General features: G+C 35.2%; 1 protein-coding gene across 1 annotated transcript in view; it reads right to left on the reverse strand.

Annotated features, from left to right (window-relative positions):
- The window catches only part of Tmprss15 (transmembrane serine protease 15), a 113,967-nt gene that overhangs the window by 84,172 nt on the left and 5,685 nt on the right, over positions 1-24,110 (reverse strand). Inside the window, exons 4-7 of the mRNA XM_004654547.2 lie at positions 15,779-15,930; positions 12,213-12,257; positions 9,217-9,252; positions 3,529-3,660 (exon numbers count right to left, since the gene is read on the reverse strand). Of these exons, the coding sequence (XP_004654604.2) occupies positions 3,529-3,660; positions 9,217-9,252; positions 12,213-12,257; positions 15,779-15,930 (365 nt within the window). The remainder of the gene's footprint in view (positions 1-3,528; positions 3,661-9,216; positions 9,253-12,212; positions 12,258-15,778; positions 15,931-24,110) is intronic.

The following is a 24,110-nucleotide window of genomic DNA, read 5'->3' on the forward strand; positions in this document are numbered from 1 at the left end:
AAAAAAAATTAAAGAGAACTTTTTATTTGAGCTATAGTCAGCTATGTTATAGAAACATAACTAATCAAAGACTAAAAACCGAAGATGTATGAGGAACTCCAAATTAATGTGACTCTATTAATAACACAAACTAGAATTAGAACTCACAGCTGAAGCAAAATCAATAGCAGAGTGATCAAAGGTCAAAAACCGTTGCATGCATTTTTCTGTGAGTGCAGATTGATTGAAAGGGGCTGGGAAGTGGAACCCTGCTGCTGAAAGTTCGCGGTATGTGAGGCATGCGATGTCTCCTAGACTTCTGAGTGCATCACCCCTAGTGATTGAAATGAAATAATAATAAACAAAACTATGTTTCTAGGTTTTGTTGGCTAAACATAGTTTATTTGACTGCATTTTCCACTGTCTTATCTCATAAATGGTTTACATTTATTTGTCAGAAATAGATACAGAGGAAAATAAGAAAATATAGGGAAAAAGTGGAAAATGAGGACATAGAAGTTTAAGAGAGTCACATTGAAAGTTAGATAATATTACATGGTTTAATAAACATATAATTATGATACTAAGTTATAGTGCAGATTACCGCTTTTAAAGCAAATAATTCAATTGTTCATATTTATATAAAAATAATGAGGATTCATACTACTCATATGGTTTCTGCTAGGCATTATTATTAATTTATCATTAAAATTACTCCATGTAAATAAAAGTAGACACCAAATGATTGGTGTAATAATTTGACTCAGCTATTTCATCACTTATGTCTTGTCTTGCATTTAAATTTGTTGATCCTCATTATATAAGTTTAAAACTATGCATCTAACATTACCATAGATTATTATTTTAGAAATAGAAATCATCATCACTTTTGTTACCTCATGATGGCACACTTGCACCACGTTCTCCCTAAAAATAGGTTTTGGATAATGCCTCAAAACCATCACATAAAGATCACTTTCTTTCTTTCTGAGTAACTTAGTTATATAAAGTAGATTAAAAATATTCTGTAGACTGCACTTTTTTTCCAATATGTTCTGAGTGCACTTCAAAGTACATAGTTAAACTTTGTAGGCTTGAATTTTATCCAAGAACATTTGAATTGGGATTGCTTAGTAGAAGTCGCTTTAGAATAGCAGCAGCTTTTTGTGGAGTTGTTACAGGGAAATAGCCCAAGTGTCTGTCTTATAAAGCAAGTACTTGACAGGTAGCTGTTTTTAAAAGCTTGGCCCTATTGGAGCATCCATGCTCAGTTAATGCCTAGTAAGTTGAGGACTGTGTAATCAATGATGGGAGAGGGCAGTGCCCATATGGATACCTCAGGTTAGCCCATTTTGTGACCTAATCTATGTCAACTTTGCAAGGCCTTAAAAAGCCAGATATGGTGGCACATGCATATAATAACAGCATTCAGGAGGTTGATGCAAAATATTGAACAAAAAAACATACATGTAAGTTCAAGACCAGCTTGAGCTACTTTGTGAGACTGATGGCATAAATATAAACAAAAATAAGTGGTTAAAAACCACACCCAAACCAGGTTCAACTCATGTTTATACTATCATTTCCAAGATTAGACTTATCCAAATGGTTCTTTTCATTGACTACAGTTTATAATTACATTTACAAGGTAATCTTCCTAGATAGGATACACACAAAATATTTTTAGCTAGATACTGCTTTCTAGCAAACTTCAAAAGAAATGAAATCCAGTTATAAATAAAAGACATATCAACAGTAATTATGGCTATATCATTTGAATCCATTTTTAAAATTTTATTTATTTATTTGCAAGCAGAGAGAGAGATAGAAGAGAGACAAACAGAGAGAATGGACACAGTAGGGCCTCTAGTCACTGCAAATGAACTCCAGGTGTGTGTGCCCCTTGTGCATCTTGCTTAAGTGGGTACTGGGGGATCAAACCAGGGTCCTTTGGCTTCACGGGCAAATGCTTTAACTACTAAGCCATTTCTCCAGCCCTTTGAATCCATTTTTGATTTACTATGTGTGCTACTGAAGTGTTTAATAATAATAAAAGTAAAATTGTAACATTCAAAATAAATGCCAAAGTTTATGCTCAAAACACTGACTTTTATTTATGAGCACGAAGCTGTTCATCATAACTGTTTTCATTATTCATAGAATTATAAGAGGCAAAGAAAAGCAATGATGGAAACAGTGATGCTCATTGAGGTGCTGTTAAAGTGGGTATGGGTGACATAAGATGATGATGAAGGGCTGGAGAGATGGCTTAGCGGTTAAGCGCTTGCCTGTGAAGCCTAAGGACCCCGGTTCGAGGCTCGCTTCCCCAGGTCCCACGTTAGCCAGATGCACAAGGGGGCGCACGCGTCTGGAGTTCGTGTGCAGAGGCTGGAAGCCCTGGCGCGCCCATTCTCTCTCTCTCCCTCTATCTGTCTTTCTCTCTGTGTCTGTCGCTCTCAAATAAATAAATAAAAATTTTTAAAAAATAAAAAAAAAAAAAAAAAAAGATGATGATGAACTCATGAAAAAGATCTAGTTCAAATTTCATGTAAGGTCTGGAAGACGGTTGAGTGGATGAAGCACTTTCCTCAGGCATAAGTACCTGAGTGTGCATCTCCAGATCCACATAAAGTTGAATCTATAATCTCAGTGCATCTGTGCTGAGAATGGGGGCAGGAACAAAAGCACCTAGAAGGGCTGGGGACCAGGTAGCCTTGCAAACACGAACAGTGATGAACAACAATGTCAGACCTGATCGCAAACAAGGGGGAAGTGAGGACTGGCATCCAATACTGTCTTCTCACCTCCACATGTGTGCTGTAGCAAATGTGTGCCCACATTCACACATATGAAGACACACACAAACACACACACACACACACACACACACACACACACACACACACACACCAAACATATATACAGACCAAAGGATGCAAGAACAAATTCCTTTTCATAAGAATTCAGGGTACTTTAAAATAGGGAAGGGATGAAAAATAATGACATTCCATAACTAAGTTTAGGCACAGAGCATAGTTACTATCTGTAGTAGACAGCTTCAGGTGTGTTGAGATGAACTTCCAGATGAGGCACAATTATGGAGGAAGGGATATTTATTGACGTTTACAGATCCAGGGGAAGTTCCATGGTGGCAGAAGAAGTTGCCCGCTTCTTAAGGGACTAGACAGAGTCAGAAAGCCAAAAGCCAAAGAACAAAACTACACAGCGCACTTCAGGAACTCTAGGAGGAACTCAGGTGCTTTGCATATCTGTAGATTGGAATGTCCTTAGTTCTGGACCCCCCTCCCCCCAGCTACATACAGCTCCTCCAGCCAGGTGGCTGGAAATCCAAGAGGTGTAATAAACTCCTAAATCTGTTGGGGGATGTTTATTCAAACTACCATACTAGACTTTTTGTATTAGGGGTTTCACATGGCTATTTGAGGAGCTTATTTTTAGTAACTTCAGTTAGTTGAGCTTTTAGTGCCTGTGTATATGTATATGCAGTGAGAGAGGAGAAGAGGAAGAGGAAAGAGTGGGTGGGCTTACCACAGATTCTATTATCTTCATCAGAACCATCTGAACAGTCTATTTCTCCATCACAAAAGAAGTCTGTTGCTATACACTTGGAAGCATCAGCACAAGGCCTGGAACCAGATTGGCACTCTATTGAGAAATTTCCTTAAAGAGATTTAAATTGTTTGAACAGTAGAGTTAATTACCAGTTAGTGAGACATACACAATAATTGGACATTGTTTTGTATTTTTTGATATTTTAGGTTATTGTAATAACACACTTCGATTACCACTGGTAATATCTATTGTTTTTAATGAATCATTTGTATGCAAAAAATATATAAGTAGTATGTTAAATGTTGAAACAGAAATATTCCTTCTTTGTTGTTAAATGTGAATGTTACTATTTTAGTTTTCATAAATTGATATTACTGTTTAGACAGTCAGACTCTAAATTTACACTTAGCATGGTATTAAGTGCTATGTGGGGCAATTCATTGGAAAGTTTATCATGAGTCATCTATAGCACCTAGTAGCCAATTCATTTACTCATAAATGCGTACTGGATTCTGTAGAAACTATAATATGTGGTCTGCATTCTACAAAGCACACTATATCAGTGAAACCCATTTCAAAATTAGGTAAATACCCAAGATTATACACCCATTGCTACTTTGAGCAGTAAAGAAAACCAATGGTGATTTCTATGGCATATATATATATATATATATATATATATATGTGTGTGTGTGTGTGTGTGTGCTTTTTAATGGAGATATTATATTAGCAGGGCCTAAGATGCTAAGATGCAAATGCATCCTTGCAAGGGGTTATGTTGTACTCTGAGCAGGATCTGATCTGTTTGCCACTTGGAGTCTGTCTTGTCCTTCAACTATCATGCTTCCATAGATGTGGGTATAGAAATGCACCAAGACTTACATATTTGTACAAATTAACTTCAAAAGTTTAAATGCATTTCTAAAAATTCCCATAAGTTAAAATATATATGATTACTTTTCAGAGCAATGAGGGAATCTGAGTATTTTTGTTTGTATTATAGTAGCAATGATAGCTTAAGCTTCTTGAAGTACTTAACTCCTGGTTCGTTATTGTTTTTAATCCTAAAGCCAGCACTGCACTGCCATCTGCTGGGATTTAAAATATAAAAAAATTAAAACTGAAATATTCTATGCTATCTAAAATCAATAGGGGAAATCAAAGTTGCTTAATCAGTAAATATATAAAGATAGTACTTGACTAGGGATACTTACAGACAGAATCACTTAGTATATAGACAACTAAATTGTATGCTCATACTAATTTTAAGTAAAATGGACATAAATGTTGGGAGATCAACAGAACACATAAATAGGACATAATGATCTGAGCTAATATCAAATGGCAGAGTAACCCCATTTAAGATAATAACAATGATAACAAATATGTTTTCTTTCAAGAAAATATACATTATACTTGATTCTTGAGAGCTGCTAGTCAAGATAGGCATTTAATCTTGTCTCAACCTAGAAAATGTGTAATATTTGATAGCATTTCATAAATGCTTGTTATATACACAGGTAAAATGAAGTCAGTCAAATTCTATGACTTCAACATTTACAGGTCTAGATGTGGGGCACGGCTGGGAAGATGCTTTTGGCTGTCTTAATGCTTTTTATGGTACCTTCCTTCTTGATATTTCTCTTTTCTGGTAGAGTTTGAACTTCAAAGCCATGCTAGCAAGAGACAGCATTTGAGAGCCTCTAATCACATTGGTGATCATTCATTCACTCCTCAACTTTTTCTTGTTTACTTATTTGTGTCATGGAATTTTGAAGCATGGGGATGAAAGGTCGTGCAAGAGACTCAGGCCTCACAGAGGTGTGGTGTACAAAACTGTTCCATTGACTATTTTTTTAAAGTAGATATGTAAAAGTTCTATAAATCAGAAAGAGACAAAACCCATCTCCATAGGTGAGGTCATGTTCAATGTAGACATTGAAGCACACCGAGAAGTGCCCAGGAAAGCATGGTATGTGATGATGTAATGGGAACACATCCTTTCATGAAACACAGAGCAACCCTAGGAGAGTTTGGGGCCAAGTTTTAGGACGCCAATTTTTTAAAAATCCATTTTAAATGTTAGAAATGTTTTTTTTTCTATAAGCAGTAGCATTGAAAATTTTCAGATATTGTTTCATATAAGAAAGTCATTTTTTACAATGACTGAGGCCCTGTGAGGAATCATGTTGAACAAGATGATCAGCTCTGAAGCAGTTCTCATGGTGGAAGATGAGGGTGGGGATGGATATGTCATGCAGTAAACTACTGCTTCATAGAAATATTGAGCAGTAGTAATCAAATCACTAATGGGCATTAGTCACAATTGTAATTATGAGAGTAATGGATGGTGGTAATAGAAATGTGTCATTTGAAGTTTGTGGATTTGCTGGTGTGAATATTAAGTACTCTTGCTTGAGTTCTACTCTGTTTTACTTGCAGGACTGATTCATAAATACTCTATCTAATATTGCTCTTGAAGAAAGAGGAGACTCTCATTTAGAAATTAAAATAGAATATATGAATCTAACTATTGTGAAAGTACCATGAGTTTTAGAATTTCATTAAGATATTTTACCTATTCTTCTAGCATATATTTTTTGTCAACAAACTAATGAAAATATTAGTTGTTGCATAAATGGATTTAAAATATTATTTTGTTATCATATGCCAGTTTTTAAATAAGCTTAATGAAGCAATATTTTAATATCCCTGATATCATGTAAGTAGGAGTGTTTTAAATTAGTGAAGGGTGCTTAGTAATGTACATTTGTTAGCCAATAAAGTCTCTACATCTCAGTCTTGGAATAATTAAATCGAGGGACATATTTCTTCTCAGATTCTTTCACCTAGCATCATGTCTGACAAAAACAACCAATTATGCTTTTCTCTTCAATCTCCAAACTCCCCCACGTCATGGAATTTTGGCAAGATTGCATTTTATGTGAGATGGAGAAGGCCCACAGTAGTGAAACTTCTGTGTTTCTGCAGTCATTGCCTGCACAGTCAGCAACTTAGGACAAGCGTGAGCTGCAACGAACAGAGCTTTCAAGCACATGAGCAATTGCCCAAACCAGCTCCTTCAGGCACACTGCAGTTGCCAGGAAATCAATCTGTATAATGTGACCTTAGCTCCTGCCTCTCCCCTCTCCATGTCCAAATGGGGCAGTGAAACTTTACAGTAATTGGCAACAAAGGCCATTGCACAATGGAACACAGTCCTCACGGACTTTGTCCTGCTCACCATATAAAAATACTCTAGCAGAAGTTATAGTCGTACTGAAGCCAGGTATATGATGCATGTGTTTGTTGATTTTTCTCAAACTCTATCTTGCAGGCACATAAAAATGAGAATAAACTTAACATCCCTGAAAGACATATTCATAATAAATTACTACTTGGAAACTGCAGTTTTCAAGTTTAATTGCCTCGTTCTCCTCTATAAATCTATAGTATCTTGTATGAGGGGAATAAATGAGAAATAAGATTCAGGATTCATGTACTACGTGGATCTAGTGAAAAGGGGGATATGATACTTTCCTATCTACATTATTTACCTTGCCATACTTCTTTCAGACTTGATTATGTAATTCAATATCGTTTCCAATAACATGACATATTTGGAAACAAAAGGGTTTTGTTTCCAGTTTTTTATTTATCTTTATTTTTTGGCTGAACAAATGACCAGATTTAAAGGAGCATTACATGAATATAAAATATTTTAATGCAGTTTAAAAATATTTTTAAACAGCATATAATTTCTATTAATATTACTGTTGTTGTTTTGTATTAGGTCAGTAAAAGATGGAAAAGTGGTCTGATACTGATTTTGTCCTCTGTGTGAACGATTATGTGACCATAGGATAATGGTGTCTGAATTGTCTCCCTTTCAATTCTCAGTTATCATCTAAAGCATCTATTTTTATCTTCAGTTTTTAGATATTTTTTCATGTAAATTTCATAAGTGTTTAACTTTCTGACTCCAGGGATCAGAAATTAGAGCCACATGCAAGCTAAGTGCTCTACCATTAAGATACAACCTCATATTGTTATATGACTTCCTGAACTTTATTTTGAATATAGGCTGTTTATATAAAATGGGAGGAACACACTCAAGTGTGTATTTGGGAAATGAAAGAAGGGAATGTGTAAGGAACGTTTTCTCTTGCTCTAGCATCAAAGAAACCCTTCAATGCATTCTTTTCATTCTCTTTTTTGCTTTTTTAGCATTAATTCTGAACCTTGTAAGTCATTGTATGTATTGTATTTCTTATGCCATCTTTTACAGCTAAGAGAAAGTCAGTAGGTGGGTTCCTGCCACAAGTCACTGAGAAGCTATCTTGGTAATCAGATTGTTATACTGTCATAGCGTTTAATTTCAAGTAACTCTCACTTTTAGAAACCATCCATTTGCACAAAGGGGAAATTTTCACAACTTGGATATCTATGGTTTGTTTATATTAAAATGGAAAAGTGGACATTTTTCATAATATTTTTCCAAATATATTATGTTTATATAAGGAGAAGAAGAGCAAAGCATAAATAGATGTTTTTCTAATTAGAGTCGACTTAAATACTGATAAACCCATCATTATATTTGGAAATACCACAAATTTAAAAAAAAAAAAAAAGCTCATTTAAGCTGGACATAGTGGCACACACCTTTAATCTCAGCACTTGGAAGGCAGAGGTAAGAGGATTGCTGTGAGTTAAAGGCCAGCTTGAGACTATAGAGTGAGTTCCAGGTCAGCCTTGGCTAGAGCAAGAACCTACCTTGGGAAAGAAAAAAAAAAAAAAAAAGGAATATAATGTACCTTATATACTAACATCCTAACTTACCTTAGCCTTCCTGGTTAAAGCACTTGTATTTGCTTTAGAATTTTGTATTTGCTTTAGAATTGGGAAAAATCATCTAACATAAATCCTATTTAAACTTTTCAACATTTCATGTTTTTATAAAATATTGAATTCAAAGAGGATAACAGAATGATTCTATTCATGGATTTTTATAGTTTTATGAAGTCAACAATTCATAATTTGAACCATGAATTCAGTACTCTCTGTGGTATAAATGTGTACTGGGGGTCTGAGGATGGGCACCCACAGAGAAGAATGGCTGCTGTACTTTGGATAGGAAATGATAGATGGTGACACACTTATGCCATTTAACATGATGATCATGACCAGAGAAAGCCTTTTGAAATATAGTAGACCATTTGCTAGAATTTAGAGAAATGGACAAACAAAAGATATAAACTTGGAGCTGGCACATAGTACATACTTAATTGGAAAAAAAATAAACAGTTGTCTAAATGAACCAATGCTAGTTTGTACTGGTTTGGCAACAGCACCACATTAGCAGGAGAGCAAGTACATTTACCTTGTATGCAAAGAAAATATTCAAAAGTTAAACAATATCTGATGAAGCTGGCCTCTATTATAGAAACATTTTGATAATGGTGATATTATTAGCAACAGATAATACTCATGGTTTTGAAATAAAGTAGAGTACTATAGTAAAATTGGATCTCTAGCTTTAACTACAAATGTATATGTTAATAGTTCCTTTTTATTGTATGTAGGTAACATTATTATTGTGACATTTTCAAGGCCCTAAAATGAAACATCATTTTAAAAATATACAGAAACAACAAGAAGACTGACCTGGAGTTGTTAAAGAAGCGCTAGTTGTTGGTTTATCTGCAAAAATAAATCATTTAAAAAAAATTAATAATCTCACCCTGCAGTGGACCCTTTCTGTTACTGGTACTGACCTATTGTGCAAGATATGCCCACAGTTACAATAGTGGCATGACTGTTAGGAGAATAAAAGCTTTCCTATGGGATTTTAGGTCTGCTCATCAAGAAGGAATGCAGATCTTTTACTGTAAACCAGATCAAAAGCCTATGACTAGGAGGTTACAGACCAAAGGGGGAACATACAACTATTGTTTTGCTATATAATTGTGCTGAAAAATTACTTCTGGCCTTCTAATGTTTAACAATATAGCACCAGTTAGTTTTCCTCTCAGTTTCAGTCAAAAAAGTTTCTTTAGTTATTGCTTTTTTTGTTTGTTTGTTTTGTACTTTGTTTTAAATCTTCAGTTGCAGCATTTAAACCAGATACTCAGATGGTCAAAGTATTAAAAATAAGTGACTATTGAGTACTCAGTCCTATATGGGACATCAATATCATCCTCTCCATGGCTCAGTAAACACTGTGAAATAAGGGCAGATGAACTGGAGTGCTGTAGGGTGGGAAAGAAGCCTGTGGAACTGTCATGTGGACAAGCCATGGCCATTGCACTTATGAATTCACAACAGCTGTGGTTACTTGAACAAGACCTGCACATGATAAAGGCAGTCAGAGATCTGTCACGCATATGGGACAGGCTCTTGAGGATATAACCTGCCCTGTGCAACTAATAGTAGCACCTAATGGTTGCTGGGGAGAGGTAATCAGTCACTTCAGGGGAGAAGTGACTGGGAAAGTAGGAGTTCAGCAGAAGTGGGAGGGAGATAAGAGCGTTTAATGAGAGAAGACATTAAATGTCAAATAAATCAAAATATGATACATATCTATGAAATTGCCAAAGATATTAAATAAATAAATTAATTAAATAAATATTACATATTTTAAACTGGTCTTAGAAATTTATTTATTGACCTTCAGTTTAATATTTCATTAAAAAATGCTAACATTTAAAATTACTAGTATATTAATTTAGGATATGTCATTTTTATCTGGATATAAGAATAAATCTTTGAGGACTGGTGAAATAAGTCAGCAGTTAATAGAATTTGCTTTCAAAGCCTGTTGACCCAGATCTGATTCTCCCATACCCAAATAAACTAGATATAGAAAGAAATCTTTTGTTTTATTTTAGTTATTGACATCTAGATTTCATTGGCAAACAAACATGTATTAAGTACAATGTGATACTTTTATTCTTGTTTATAAAGTTGACTGACTGAATCATGATAATGAAGAAATCTGTCCATTCACATTGTTATTACTAAATTTTAAAATTAAAGTGGGAGTTGAGAGTTTTACCTCTTTTTTATTTTCTGAATTAAAAAATGTTAATCAATGAAAATTAAATAAATATTATGATTCGTTAATTCCCCTTGGCTATAAATGAGAGGTTCTAGACATGGTATATACTTAGACCAGAACCACACTTGGTATCAGAGGAAATATTTTTTTAAACAATTTCCATAATTATAGACAATAAAATATGATAATTCCCTCCCCCCCTCACTTTTTGTTTCACAACTCCACTGTCCATCATGACCCCTTTTCCTATCAGTTTCTCTTTTATTTTGATGTCATCATATTTTCTTACTATCAAGATGGTGTTGTGTATGTAGTGTCAAACACTGCAAGGTAATGGATATCCCGGCCATTTTGTGTCTGGAAGAGTGTATTGTAATGAGTCCTTTCCTTCCTTTGGCTCTTACATTCTTTCTGTTACCTCCTCTACAAATTCAGTGGATCAACTAGGCAAAAGATTTCAAAGATTGACATTTGCAAGCTCTGTGACCCTGGTAATGGGATGTCATATATTTTTTAATTGTGAAAAATACCATTCTCCTAATGCACTGTTACGGAAATTAAATGAGAAAATGTTTGTGAGATGTGGAATATACTCCAAGTGTATATTTTAAAGAAATAGTCCATGAGTACAAATAACATCAAAAGTGTTATCTTTATGATAATACAATATTTAGCATTTATTATTAATTTATGCATAAAATGTATTTAGAATAATTTAGAATTATTTCTGATATAATCAGAAGATGTCTGTGATTCTCAATGATTCAAGAGGATAAAGATAGTTGCTTGCTAGTTTTGGTCATTGGAAGACTCAAGATTAATTTTCAAATTTTGATATTCAATTTTAATACATTTTCTATTTCTGACTAATTTCATATTTTAAGTTAGATAATGTAAATTATACAAATCTTTAATAATTTTTTCAGATAACACTTTTAATAGTGCTGTGATATTGATGAGAGAAAGAGAACATCTAAATTTTCTGAGCAGCAGTGACCCATTGACAGACTGAAGTCAATACTGAGCTTTCGTCGTATTTGCAAAAGTCATCACTTGATTGGTCTTCTAAACTTCATTTCACTTTGACCTGGACTGGTTCACCCTTTCTTAGGGAGCCTGGTGGCTCCTTGCTCCCAGGAGGTTGCTATGTAGATGCTGTTCTCAGTATGGACACCTGATCAGCATAGCACACTACAGCCCAGAATTCCTGTACTCCGGTGATTCTGCTGCTTCTGCCTCCCAACTAACTGGAACTGCAGGCATGAGCTGATGTTCCAGGCTCTTTTCATCCCTAGTAAGCTGACATAAATGTTTTTATATCTAAGAACACTTGGTCTAATTCATATTTGGGGATCATATGCACATCATCTAAAGTTCTAAGTATATCAGGAGCATCAAAGTTTGAACTATACATACTTGACACATTTAAGTAGGCATGAGTTCCATGATGTTCTAAATTATACTATTCTAAAAAATATGCCTTTTGAATTTTAATAGGAGAATCTGTTTTAGAAAGCACTACTGATATAAATCACATCCTTTCCCAATGTCTACAAGCTAGATAAACACTTTGTTTCATGTATTTTACATCATATGTACTGACCTGAAGTTATTAGAGGGATTGCTGTTGAGAAGTTCCCCAAAGATGCTAGAAGAAAATAAATTTTATTTGACAATTAGGCTTATAATATGACTGTGTTATCAAATTTTGGGTACAACTACAATATTTGTTCAAGGTACATCTGATTTTTTTTTTTATTTTTCCTGAGGTAGGATTTCACTCTGACTCAGCCTGACCTGGAATATACTATGCAGTCTCAGGGCAGCCTCAAACTCATAGCGATCCTCTTACCTCTGCTGGGATTACAGGCATAGACCACCGCATCAGGCTATCTGATTTCTTTTTTACTCTGATGTTATTCTTATTCATTATATAGGTGGTACTTTGGGCAAATTTCCAGTATCAGCATATTCTGTCTAAACAATTTATTTTTGCCAAGTTTGTTTTATTTTGTATTAATCCAGGTAAAATATTGAGTTAGTCATGCAATACTTACATAAAATAATTTATATTCAACCAATGTAGGATTTGTCACCAGATCTTGTCATCTTAGAACCAGCACTTTTTACTAAAACAGGGATGACTTCACCCAAAAAGTAAGTGCCCATATTATGATATCTGGTGTAAACTAAGTACTGTGTAACTACTTGGTGTTTTCATAGGATGGCTTAAAAACAGCATTTTCTTAACCCTTTAAAATGTTTAATCATTTCTAAAATTCAGTGGATCAATTAGGCAAGATGTAATAGAAACTAAAGTATGTCTCTTATATAAAACATTCACCTAATGATCTTGATTTATAGAAAACCATTCGTAGACTAAATTAAATGTTCTCATTCTCTAAGTAGGTTGTTTCACTATTTCTTTCTGTTTTGATCCCATAAAATATTGACAATTTTGAAAATGATACATGACATATTTTGATTAAGAAAATAGGAAAATATAAGTATTTTATAAGAATTTTATAAGAATTTTTATTGTATTTTAATATAAAATCCAGTATATTTATGAAGTTGTTAACAAATTTTAAAATTCAATAAATTTGTAAAATCATATGACAAAAAGAAACATTAAGCATAAATACATAAAGTTAACATTGCTGCAATGTTTACAGTTTTAATTTAACACATTTCAATAAATCTAATGTAACTTCAACTTGAGAATATTCTTGAGCCAGTATTGCAATGAGGTTTAAAGCTTTCATAACACAAGTTCTAAATTAACTCAACAGATATGGTTTTCTAAAATAAATATGTGATTCTAATACCATGATCTATTGCCCTTTAAATATACCCTTAAATATAAGGTACTGTATTGACTCATATCAAAATATTTTAGCATGTCTATTAATTCATTTGGCAAAAGACTACCAGATGAATGTGCATTCTACTATAGACATCAGAGATCTTCTCAGAAAAGAGAACAGAGAATAGCCTCATATCACCTACATCAGAATCTTCTAACTATAAGTAACAGATGATGCAAAGTTTATTAAATTCATCTGGGATTTGGTCTTCTATTCTGTAAAACGGGAATGGTAAAAACATCACACATAGCAGGAGTGATTAAGTAAATGTGTTGTAGCTCTCTTTTCACTGAACAGCAGCCAGAGGATACAGCAGAAGCCTGAGTAGATGTTATGTGTATGAACTATGTCTACCAGGAAATTCAATGAGAGAGCCACACCCTTGAACCTACGCTGATAAGATGCACATATTATATGCACCATCAAGTTCTGCATGTTTTTATAGACAGTGTAGGGGCAGACCTATGCGGACTGACTTCATTTTGTACCAAAACAATTGGAACTGATGTTGGTTTTTTACAGTTTGTCTTGTTATACTCGGTCTGAATATTTACATACTGATGTTATTATGGATATAGGCTTTCTAATGTCCAAAAGGTCTGAATTCTTAAACATACTGTGACTCAAATTTTGTGCAGAAAGAATTGTGAACATAGATAATTAAAATTATTACTGTCTGCAATCAAAATAAAAACATTTGTATTAAAGTGAACAGAGGGTACCTATAGGGGAAATTTTAATGGGAGTATGTGTGTGGGTGAGTGTTTTGATAATGAGGTACAAAGTATAGCATAAACAAATTAGAGGAGGAAAGTTTTAGTTTGGCTCATTGTTTTCAGAGGTTTCATCCACATTGGGCTAGCTCCATTGTTTCTGGATGTGTGGTCAAACAGGAAGGAAATACCTCAGGGTATCTGTTCAGTCATGGTAATGGGGATGAAGGGAGGGGGTAAGGGGGAGAAGGGAAGGTGCAGCGCCAACATAAATCCTTTAAAGACATGACCCCAATATTCTAGCTCTGCCAATGCGTGCTGCTCCTCCTAATAGTCTAACTATGAGAAAAAATCAAGTGTTTAATTCTTTTATGAATTCATTATATTTTTGTATGTATATGTTGTTTTGCATGAACTATGTATGCATGTTTCTTCGTCTGTGGGCATATACTGGTATGGGTGTATGCTGTGCTGAAGCAAGAGGTAGACATGTGTTGTTTTCTGCAATGAGTCTTCAACTTATGTATTGAGGAAGAGTTTCTCACTTGAATCTCGAGCTCATAGATTTGGCAAGCCTAGATAGCCTGCTTGGCTCAGGGATTACTTGTCTTTGCCTCCTGAATTCAGGTACTAAAGGCATGACACCATGTCCATTCTTTAGTTCTGTAGGTACTAGGTTTTGAACTCAAGTCCACACACAGGCATAGCAAGTGCTTTACCCACTCAGCAATGCCCCTTCCTATCCTGTGAATTGAACACCTTGAGCATTTAATCCAAACCAAATCTTCAACATAAGCCTTTTGGGGGGAAGATACTTCATACTCATATTAAGACAGAAGCAATAGATATATTTCTCAGAGTTATTTTTGATATCCATTTCTCTTTTCAGCCATTTTTATGGTATGAACTATTTATAAAGTTAGGGTGTTAATTCAATAAGGAAATAGGATGAATCTAACTTAATGATCCATCATTTTCTACTTTACTGTTTTTTAAAAATTATTTTTATTTATTTATTGGCAGAGAAGAGGGAGTAAGAGAAAGAGGCAAAAAGAGGGAGAGAGACAATGGGTGTGCCACGGCCTCCAGCCACTGCAAGCAAACTCCAGAAGTATGTGCCCCCTAGTGCGTCTGGTTTATGTGGGCCTTTGGGAATCGAACCTGGGTCCTTTGGGTCCTTTCTCAGGCAAACACCTTAATGACTAAGCCAACCCTCCAGCCCCTTTTCTGCTTTTTAATTCTACACTTGGTCTGGTCACTTGTCTTAGTAATCTAATCAAGTCTATGATTCAGTCGAATGTTACTTGGTAACAGAGGGTTTTTTAAGAGTCTAGGGACACTTGGATATTGCTCAGATATGGGAACATTTTCAGAACTTTTAAAAATATTTTATATTTTACAAACTTTTTCCACTGACATTTTGCCTTCAGACTTCTCCCTTATTCACTTTTATCACGTAAATGTGTTACCTCAGGCAACACGGCAAGCTTGTAAAGTCAAAGATGATCCCACTGCTTCTCTGATGTGTTTCTAGAATCTTAATTTCATAGCTTAATGATTCAAATAAATCAAATAATGTTCACAGATACCTGTGATATCAATGCTGTTCAAATCAATATGGAAAGTGACCAGTTGGCTGGATCTATTTGCTTCAATGCCTTGAATCAGCTCTTCTTTTACATTTTCATCTGACACCCACTGAACAAAGAAAAGGTCAAATAGGACTATAACGCTACCATTTCTGCAAAGCAAAAGATATTGTGAGTAAAAAGTCAGTCATTATCAAATGATTTGTACTCAATTTATATAAAATGTCTAAGAAATTTGCCACAGTTGCCACCTTGCTAATCTCTATTACACTAGTAGAATGTTGTATAACCCCTGGTCTGTAGTATGTCTTTGTTTGTGAATATAAAAAAAAAATAATATGAAGAAAGACAAAAATAAATAAAATAGGTAATATAAAATATTATCTTTAAGTTTATGGTGAAGAAGGAAAAAGAAACTCAAATTCTCAACACGTTTCAGGGAACAGAAAACCCAGCATAGGACTCTGTGTCTGCTGTAGCACACAGGAAATCACCTGTGTCAAACTGAATGACATAACATGATGTCTGAACACTTATTTCCATTTTTCTATTTAAAGGAATAAGAGGTGTGGATTTTCAATGTTTCTGGTTGGTTTTTAAGGAAAGAAATCTGAGGTTATTACTCTTGTTTTGAATGAGTTATTCTCTCTTTTTTCCTACATAGTTTAGGAATACCTGACATGATGACTATTCATTATTTTCTTGGTGGAGAAAAGAAATACCTGGAATCAAATTAAGGGAAGAAGGGCTTATTTCAGTTTACAATTCCCGTGGGCACAGACTACCAGGAGGTAGAAATGACACAAAAAGTGCATGAAACAGGTAGTCACATTCAGACCCCAGGCAGAAAGCAGAGGGCAGTGCATACTGGTTTGTGCTAAGCAGGCTCTCTCCTTTAGATTCGGTCCAGGAACCCAGAGCACTGTTAAATTTGGCCATCTCACTTCCGTTAGCTTAATCTAGAAACTCCCTTACTGCCGTGCCTGAGGATTTGTCTCCTAGGGTATTCTAGGTCCTGTCATGTTGAAAAAAGAGATTAATCATCACAGTAAACTTACAGTACACATCTACACTTACTTTACTTCTCTATTCTACATAACGTAAGATATCAAAATACACCTGACTATAAGAAGGTTACACAAATGTGCAATTATTGGGACTCATGTAGTATTCAACCTTATGTGGCAGGTTTTGGATTTTCTTCGTTATACTTCTTGTTCTACTATAACATAAAAATCCATCTCTGTGGCCCTGTCCTTTTTCCCCTTCACTTTAATCCCCATTTTGCAATTTGCATTTTATAAGGTGACAGTTTCTCACTTTAAATAAAAATGAGAATAAATAAAATTGGGAAAATAATTTGCAGAAGATTGAGATATATTGCTTTGTTTCCTACATTTCTAATGACCTCATATTATCCTTTTAGGATTCAATCACCCGGAAACAAACTCAAGTTCCAATCTTTATTCTGCATATCTCAGGAAGCTATCAACACTGAGTTGTATTTAATTCCTTAGGGAAGACTAGTGAGAGAGAAATTTTGCATGGTGTGCTTTCTGGTTCTAAAATATAGGTCTTTGCATTCATATATGCTTGTGATATCTCTCTGAAGAGATTCTCAAAGGAAGGACTTTGAAAACTCCAAAATATTTCTTTATGTATCTCTTATGATAGAACCTAGTAAAGGCTTCCCTTCCCGGCTCCACTTGCAAGTACAAAGACCAGAAAGTTCCTGCAGGGCTCAATAGTTCAGCAAATCCACTGTGTAGGATGTCCCTTCTTGATGATTACATAAGTATTTAGATCCACAGCTGATCAGGAGTTATTCCTTTCCATGTAGATGTTTTCTTTTTTTTTTCTTTTTTTCATTTTTGAAATGAATAAGACTCTTTGATATAATTATCTCATAATTCACTTAAATTAATTATCTAAATCTATGAGCAGCTTTACTCTCTAATTATTTGCCCAAGTCACAGTAACACACACACACACACACACACACACACACACACACACACACACGTTACAAAAGCAAGCTATAGAAAAGTGTCTCTTTGTAAAATATTTTTTAAATATTTATTTATTTATGAGAAAGAAAGAGAAATAAGCAGGGAGAGAGAGAGAGAATGGGCGTGGCATGGCATCCGGCCACTGCAAACAAACTCCAGATGTATGCGCTCCCTTCTGCATCTGATGTGTGTGGGTCCTGGTGAATTGAACCTGGCAAATTGAACCTTTGGCTTTGCAGGAAAGCGCCATAACCACTAAACCATCTTTCAAGCTCTTCATTAGATATTTTTTTATGTCCACTATGATTGCCAGAATCTCAAACATTCATTGGAGTACCTTTGAGAAAACCATGCCTGACATGCCACAGATGTCTTAGTAGAGAATGGAAAGCATTTGAATTTCTCCCAGACTATGTCACTGATAATGTGCCACTGACTTCCAGTAGAAACTTTGAATCTCTTGTGGTGTCTGAAGATAAACATGTATTGCCTGAGGCACTGGTAATTTTATGCTTTGTTAACTGACAAATAAAAAAAAATATCACTGGCATACCACTCTCAGGCCTCCTCCAATATTTATTGGAAAGAAAAGCTTCAGAAAAAAATGACTATTTAATATTTTGTGTGTGCCAAAACTTTCACTGAGTATTAAGGACACTGATATTCGAAGTAAGATAGGTAACTTGTCCAGGGATACAGAGATTATTAGTAGCAGAGTTAGGATACCCATGACTTTGTCTCTTAGTGTTATCACAATCTTTTACCTTTCAACAATATCATGGTGATTTTTTTTTTTTTTTTTCTTGAGGAGAGACACTATAATGTGTAACCTTATGGGTAGATCCAGATTTGCATCATCTTGCATTGTTGTAAAAAAGTTACATCCAAATAGATGGCAAAGATAACTACTTGGACATTTTTGGGAGAGAAAGACATTTTGTTCTCTGCATTTAGTATATAATTTCCTTTTTGTTTTTGGTCACTATCTCCTCCCCTCCGGTTTTCTCCTCTTTATTTTTCTTGTTTTCTTTACATTATGTGTTGATAATCAATCCAGTTTCCCCAAACGAGAATGGTTATGAATTAAACAAACAGGATTAAATATGGTTAAAATAATGTAATCATGCACAATATTGTTTATTTTCTGTTTTCAATTCTATATTTCTCTTCAACTTTTGATTCATTCAAGATTTTGTTGGTTTGGATTAGGTGCCCCCATAAACTCATAATTTCTGTATGCTTAATCCCCAAATGAGGGAAATTTGGGAGGTGAAAACTTCCTGGAGGAAGTGTGCTGTTGGGGTGGGCTTACGGCTAAAATAACCAGCTCCCTTTGTCAGAGCATTTCTCACTCTCCTGCTGCTGTTTTCTACCTGCTGAGATGATGTCCAGCTTCTGCCCATGCCATCCATTAATCCACTACCCTGCCATTATGGAACTATCCCTCCAGACTGTAAGCCAAAAATAAATCCTTTCCTCTTTTCAACTGCTTTTAGACAGGAGGTTTGTGTCAGCAATATGAAGGTAACTTCAACAAAGATCATGTTAATTTTAATTAAAAGCATACATTTTGTTTATGTGTTAATTATTTTCTATATATTTAATTTTAATAAACATTAGCCTTTATTTTATTAGGGCTAGGGACTAGAAGAGGTAAGGTAGTTGGGGCAGAAAATGGACAATTGAGGCATTTTCCTTCATTGAGGTGAAAGTAATGTGATTAGTTCACCCTGCATGGAAGATGAGTCTTCTTAGTTGTGAATTATACATTGTATTTAATAATTTATATTTTGCAACATAAGGAGCTACATAGCTTATAGTCATATAAAATCTTATTCGTTAGAATTTATTTTGTTACTAAGGGTAGATGTTGAGATAAGAGAAAAGTATATACTAGAAAGAACAAAATAATAAGCACTTGTGTTTCCCTTTTTTAGAAGGCTAAAACATAATTTTGGTAACTTATCAATTATTTCCATCTCTACATTCAGACTGACTTTACTTGTTAAGGTAACTGAGAGTCATTTGATTAAAGAAGAAACATGGCCATTTTATTCTCAAAATACTTGCTGTGGTGTAATAGCTCATTTTTTTTCTCTCTCATCCTCTCTTTCGCTCTCCCTCCCTTGCCCCCTTCTTCCCTCGGGATAAATCCTTTCATTATACAGAGAACCTGAATATGATAGATTAAAACATTTTTTTAACAAATATTTTATTTTTATTTGTTTATTTATTTGGCAGAGAAAGAGGGAGAGAGTGAAAGAATATGGGCATGCCAGGGCCCCTAGCCACTGCAGCCACTGCAAATGAACTTGTGCATCCCCTTGTGCATCTGTCTAATGTGGGTCCTGGGAAATTGAACCTGGGTTCTTTGACTTTGGAGACAAACACCTTTACCACTAAGCCATCCCTTGAGCCCTTGAAATGTTTCCCATCTAATATTTTCCCTAATGATACTGATAACCTTTAGGTTTGCTAAATAAACAGAGCTGTTTTCTTTCCTTACTTGGTGACTTGTCTATGCTCAGAGGGCAAACTAGAGTGCAAATTGCCACAAATGTAAACTGTCTGTCATTGAAGGAATCAGCTGCTAATACCCCACAATTCAAGACCTTCCGCAAAGCAGAATAGCAGAAAATATCCTCAAAGGAGAGAAAATATTTTGCTTGATCTATTGAATGTCCACACACACACGTGCACATGCGAATACACAATCACAAGTTGCTAGGGGATATGGTTTGACATTAAATTGTTATAAATACATGTTTAAGATGTGTCTAGATATACTTTTTACAGTTGTGGATACTTCTATGTGGAGGAGAACTCAGTTGTTTCTCTTCTTTCTTTATGAAATGACTGTTAAAATTAAACTAAGTCTAATGAGTTTGCTATTTCTTTCTATGTACATGTCTATTGGTATGTGGTAATTTTAAGTAGCCCTAACCATTCTCTTGTCACACTCTTTCCCTCCTCCATGACTTTTCCTATTCCTGGTCTCTAGAGGACTTATTTATAATTTATCACATCGTAATTGTCATGGTTTCTAAGCCATACTTTTCAGAAACTTTTTTCTTCTTTTATAAGTTGTTCAAATATCATCATGGAAAAATATCTCTATATTGAAGAAGTATGCTTAGGGAGAAATAAATGTAAAATATTTATTAAGATTTGGGCAATATACTGGAAACTCCTAGATCAGCACAAGAGAGTTGTGAGAGGAGATTACTCAGCTCCAATAATTCCCACTTTCATATGCAGTGGTTTTACTAATTTTATTAACAAAGAACTGCTTAATAAATATCAAAAGAGAATTCTGGGGCTTTTGATAATTCACCAGACCTATGTATTAGGAAGGGAAAACTTCTTAGATGTCCTAAATTTAATAACAAAAGGTAGCATGTGGAAAGAGAAAAAGGCTATTAATTGATTAGTAGCTGAAGTTCCTAGTTAGTGGCACTATTTTGGTGAAGTTCAATCTTTAGGAGGTGGTTTCTACCAGGAGGAAGTAAGTCACTAGTGGTGGGTGCTATGAGACTATATCCTGCCTTGGAGTCTTCCTGTTTGACACTGCTTCCGACTGTCATGAGGTGAGCTGCTTTGCTGCACTGTCTTCTTCTGCTATAGTGTTTTACCTTGTCTCAGGCCCACTGTCAAGGAAGCAGCTACCTATAAATTGACTTCTCTGAAACCATAAGTCATAATAAATTAGTCTTCCTTTAAACTGCTTCCGTCATGTATTTTCCACAGTGACAAAAGCTGACTAACTTTCTTATTCCTGGTAGTTGTAGTATTTGACACAAGACATGGATCTTTGCTTGCTCCCATCTGCAATGGCACAATGAATGATTCATCATTTCCAAGGACTTTATATAGTAAATGTTCAAAGACAAACATGAGATAGATTCAGATAACACAAATAGCAAAGATCTGTTCTCTGTACTGAGAAAACTCATAAAGTTGTAAGGAAAGCAGTAAGTAGACAATCACATCACAGTATGAAGATGGTATTTTATGTTTGCACCAGGCACTAAGAGAGCAGGAGAAAGAAGACCTTATCCAGAGAAGTGTTTGCTAAGCATCACCAGAGATGTGATATGGACTGATGCTTGGTGAATTGTCAGGATGGCATGAAAGACAAATGTGATATATACTATGGAAAGAAATAGGATTCCAGCAAAAGAGAAGAGAGCAATATGCTTTTGTGGTTATGTAGTAGATGAGACAAGGCTGTTGCAGAAGCCAGGAGAAGGAGAAATAAAATAAGAGTGAGTTTCTGATGGGAACCCAAGAGCACACCTACTTTTAAAATCACAATAGAAGAACTGGATCTCGGGCACCAAAAACCTGAGATATGACTGCAAGGATAGTTATTTCTCTACAACTACAAAGTTAATACCACTATCAGTGGTCAAGAGGGAAAGAAACAAAGAACAATAAACAGAACATGGTAATAACAATGATTACTCAGTTATCCATTTCGTTTTATGTCCATAGCAACGTTGGCATGGATACATAATTTATGCAGGTATATTCTTTGGAAGGATCCATTTTAAGCAATATGGATCTTCTTTTGTAGAATTTGGATGAATTTCTTTCCTTATAAGGTTGTGAATACCCTGGGCCAAAACATTTAAACAAAGGCTAGACTATTGTGATATTTTAATATTTATTTATTTATTTTTGGTTTATTGAGGTACGGTCTCACTCTAGCTCAGGCTGATCTGTAATTCACTCTGTAGTCTCAGTGTGGCTTCGAACTCATGGTGATCCTCCTACCTCTGCATCTCGGGTGCTGGGATTAAAGGTGTGCACCACCACACCAGCTTAAATTGTTATTTTTTTTCTTGTCCATTACACAAGCTATATATTTAACTTTCCATGTACTATCAAGTAATATTACATGATATGTCATGACTTTCATATCTCCCCAACAGAATTTAATTTTCTTTTTTAAAAACATTTTTAAAATCTAATTAATACATTTATTTGGGAAAAATAGAGAATGTGTGCGTGTGTGTGTGTGAATCAGGGTCTTGTGCCAGTGCAAGCAAAGTCCAGACATATGTGCCTCTTTGTACATCTTGCTTTCCATTGATAGTGAAGAATCAAACCTAGCCTGGCAGTCTTTGCTAAGAAAGTGCTTTGAACCACTTTGCCCCAGCCTCTCCTTTCCTTCCTTTTTTTTTTTAAATTTTTTAAAAATATTTTTTGTTCATTTTTTATTTATATATTTGAGAGCGACAGACACAGAGAGAAAGACAGATAGAGGGAGAGAGAGAGAATGGGCGCGCCAGGGCTTCCAGCCTCTGCAAACGAACTCCAGATGCGTGTGCCCCCTTGTGCATTTGGCTAACGTGGGACCTGGGGAACCGAGCCTCGAACCGGGGTCCTTAGGCTTCACAGGCAAGCGCTTAACCGCTAAGCCATCTCTCCAGCCCTCCTTCCTTTTTTATGATGTGTAAGTTTATGCTTGTCATCTTTGTGTGTGTGTGTATGTGTGTGTGTGTGTGTGTGTGTGTGTAGTACATATGCTATAACACCATACACATATGTGGCAGTCCTTCCCCCGCTTTATCTCTCTCTCTCTCTCTCTCTCTCTCTCTCCCTCCCTCCAAGAATAACCTGGAACTCACTCTATAGCTCAAGCTGGCCTTAAACTCACAGTGATTCTCATACCTCAGCCTCCCAAGTGCTGTAATTATGGGCATGAGCCGCTCTGCTAAGGTAAAAATGTCTTAATGATGGTGGCAGTATGAGCTCCTTAATACTATTCTCTCTTAATATGGTTGTTCTTATAACCTAATTAATTGCCTGGTTCAAAGAAAACCCTATGTGTGTCTGTGTGATGTGTAGCTGAGAGAATAAATAAAGAAGAAATGAACATTTATTTATTATTAGTAGTATTATGGATAGGACACATATGTTTTCTCCAAATGTTCATACCTATTTTAAAGTTTATTTGTTTATTTATTTGCAAGGAGAGAGAGAGATGCAAATGAGAGAGAGAATAGGCATGCAAGGGCCTTCAGCCACTGCAGATAAACTCCAGATACATGCATCACTCTGTATTTGGGTCCTGGGGAATCTAACTTGGGTTGTTAGGCTGTTCAGGCAAGTACTGTAACCACTGAGCAATCTCTCCAGCTCTTCACAGCTATTTTAATGTACGTTTTGTTTGATTTTGAAATAAAGTACTTGCCTTTACCCTTATAGTTTGGTAATTTTTTTCTCTGTGAACTGTGGAGAACATTAGCTTGTATTTAAGTACCTCCATTTCTATTTCATTATGTACTGGTTTTGATTTTGCATTCCACATCCTCTTT

Source organism: Jaculus jaculus, chromosome 5 (genome assembly GCF_020740685.1).
Source record: "Jaculus jaculus isolate mJacJac1 chromosome 5, mJacJac1.mat.Y.cur, whole genome shotgun sequence".
Classification (NCBI taxonomy): domain Eukaryota; kingdom Metazoa; phylum Chordata; class Mammalia; order Rodentia; family Dipodidae; genus Jaculus; species Jaculus jaculus.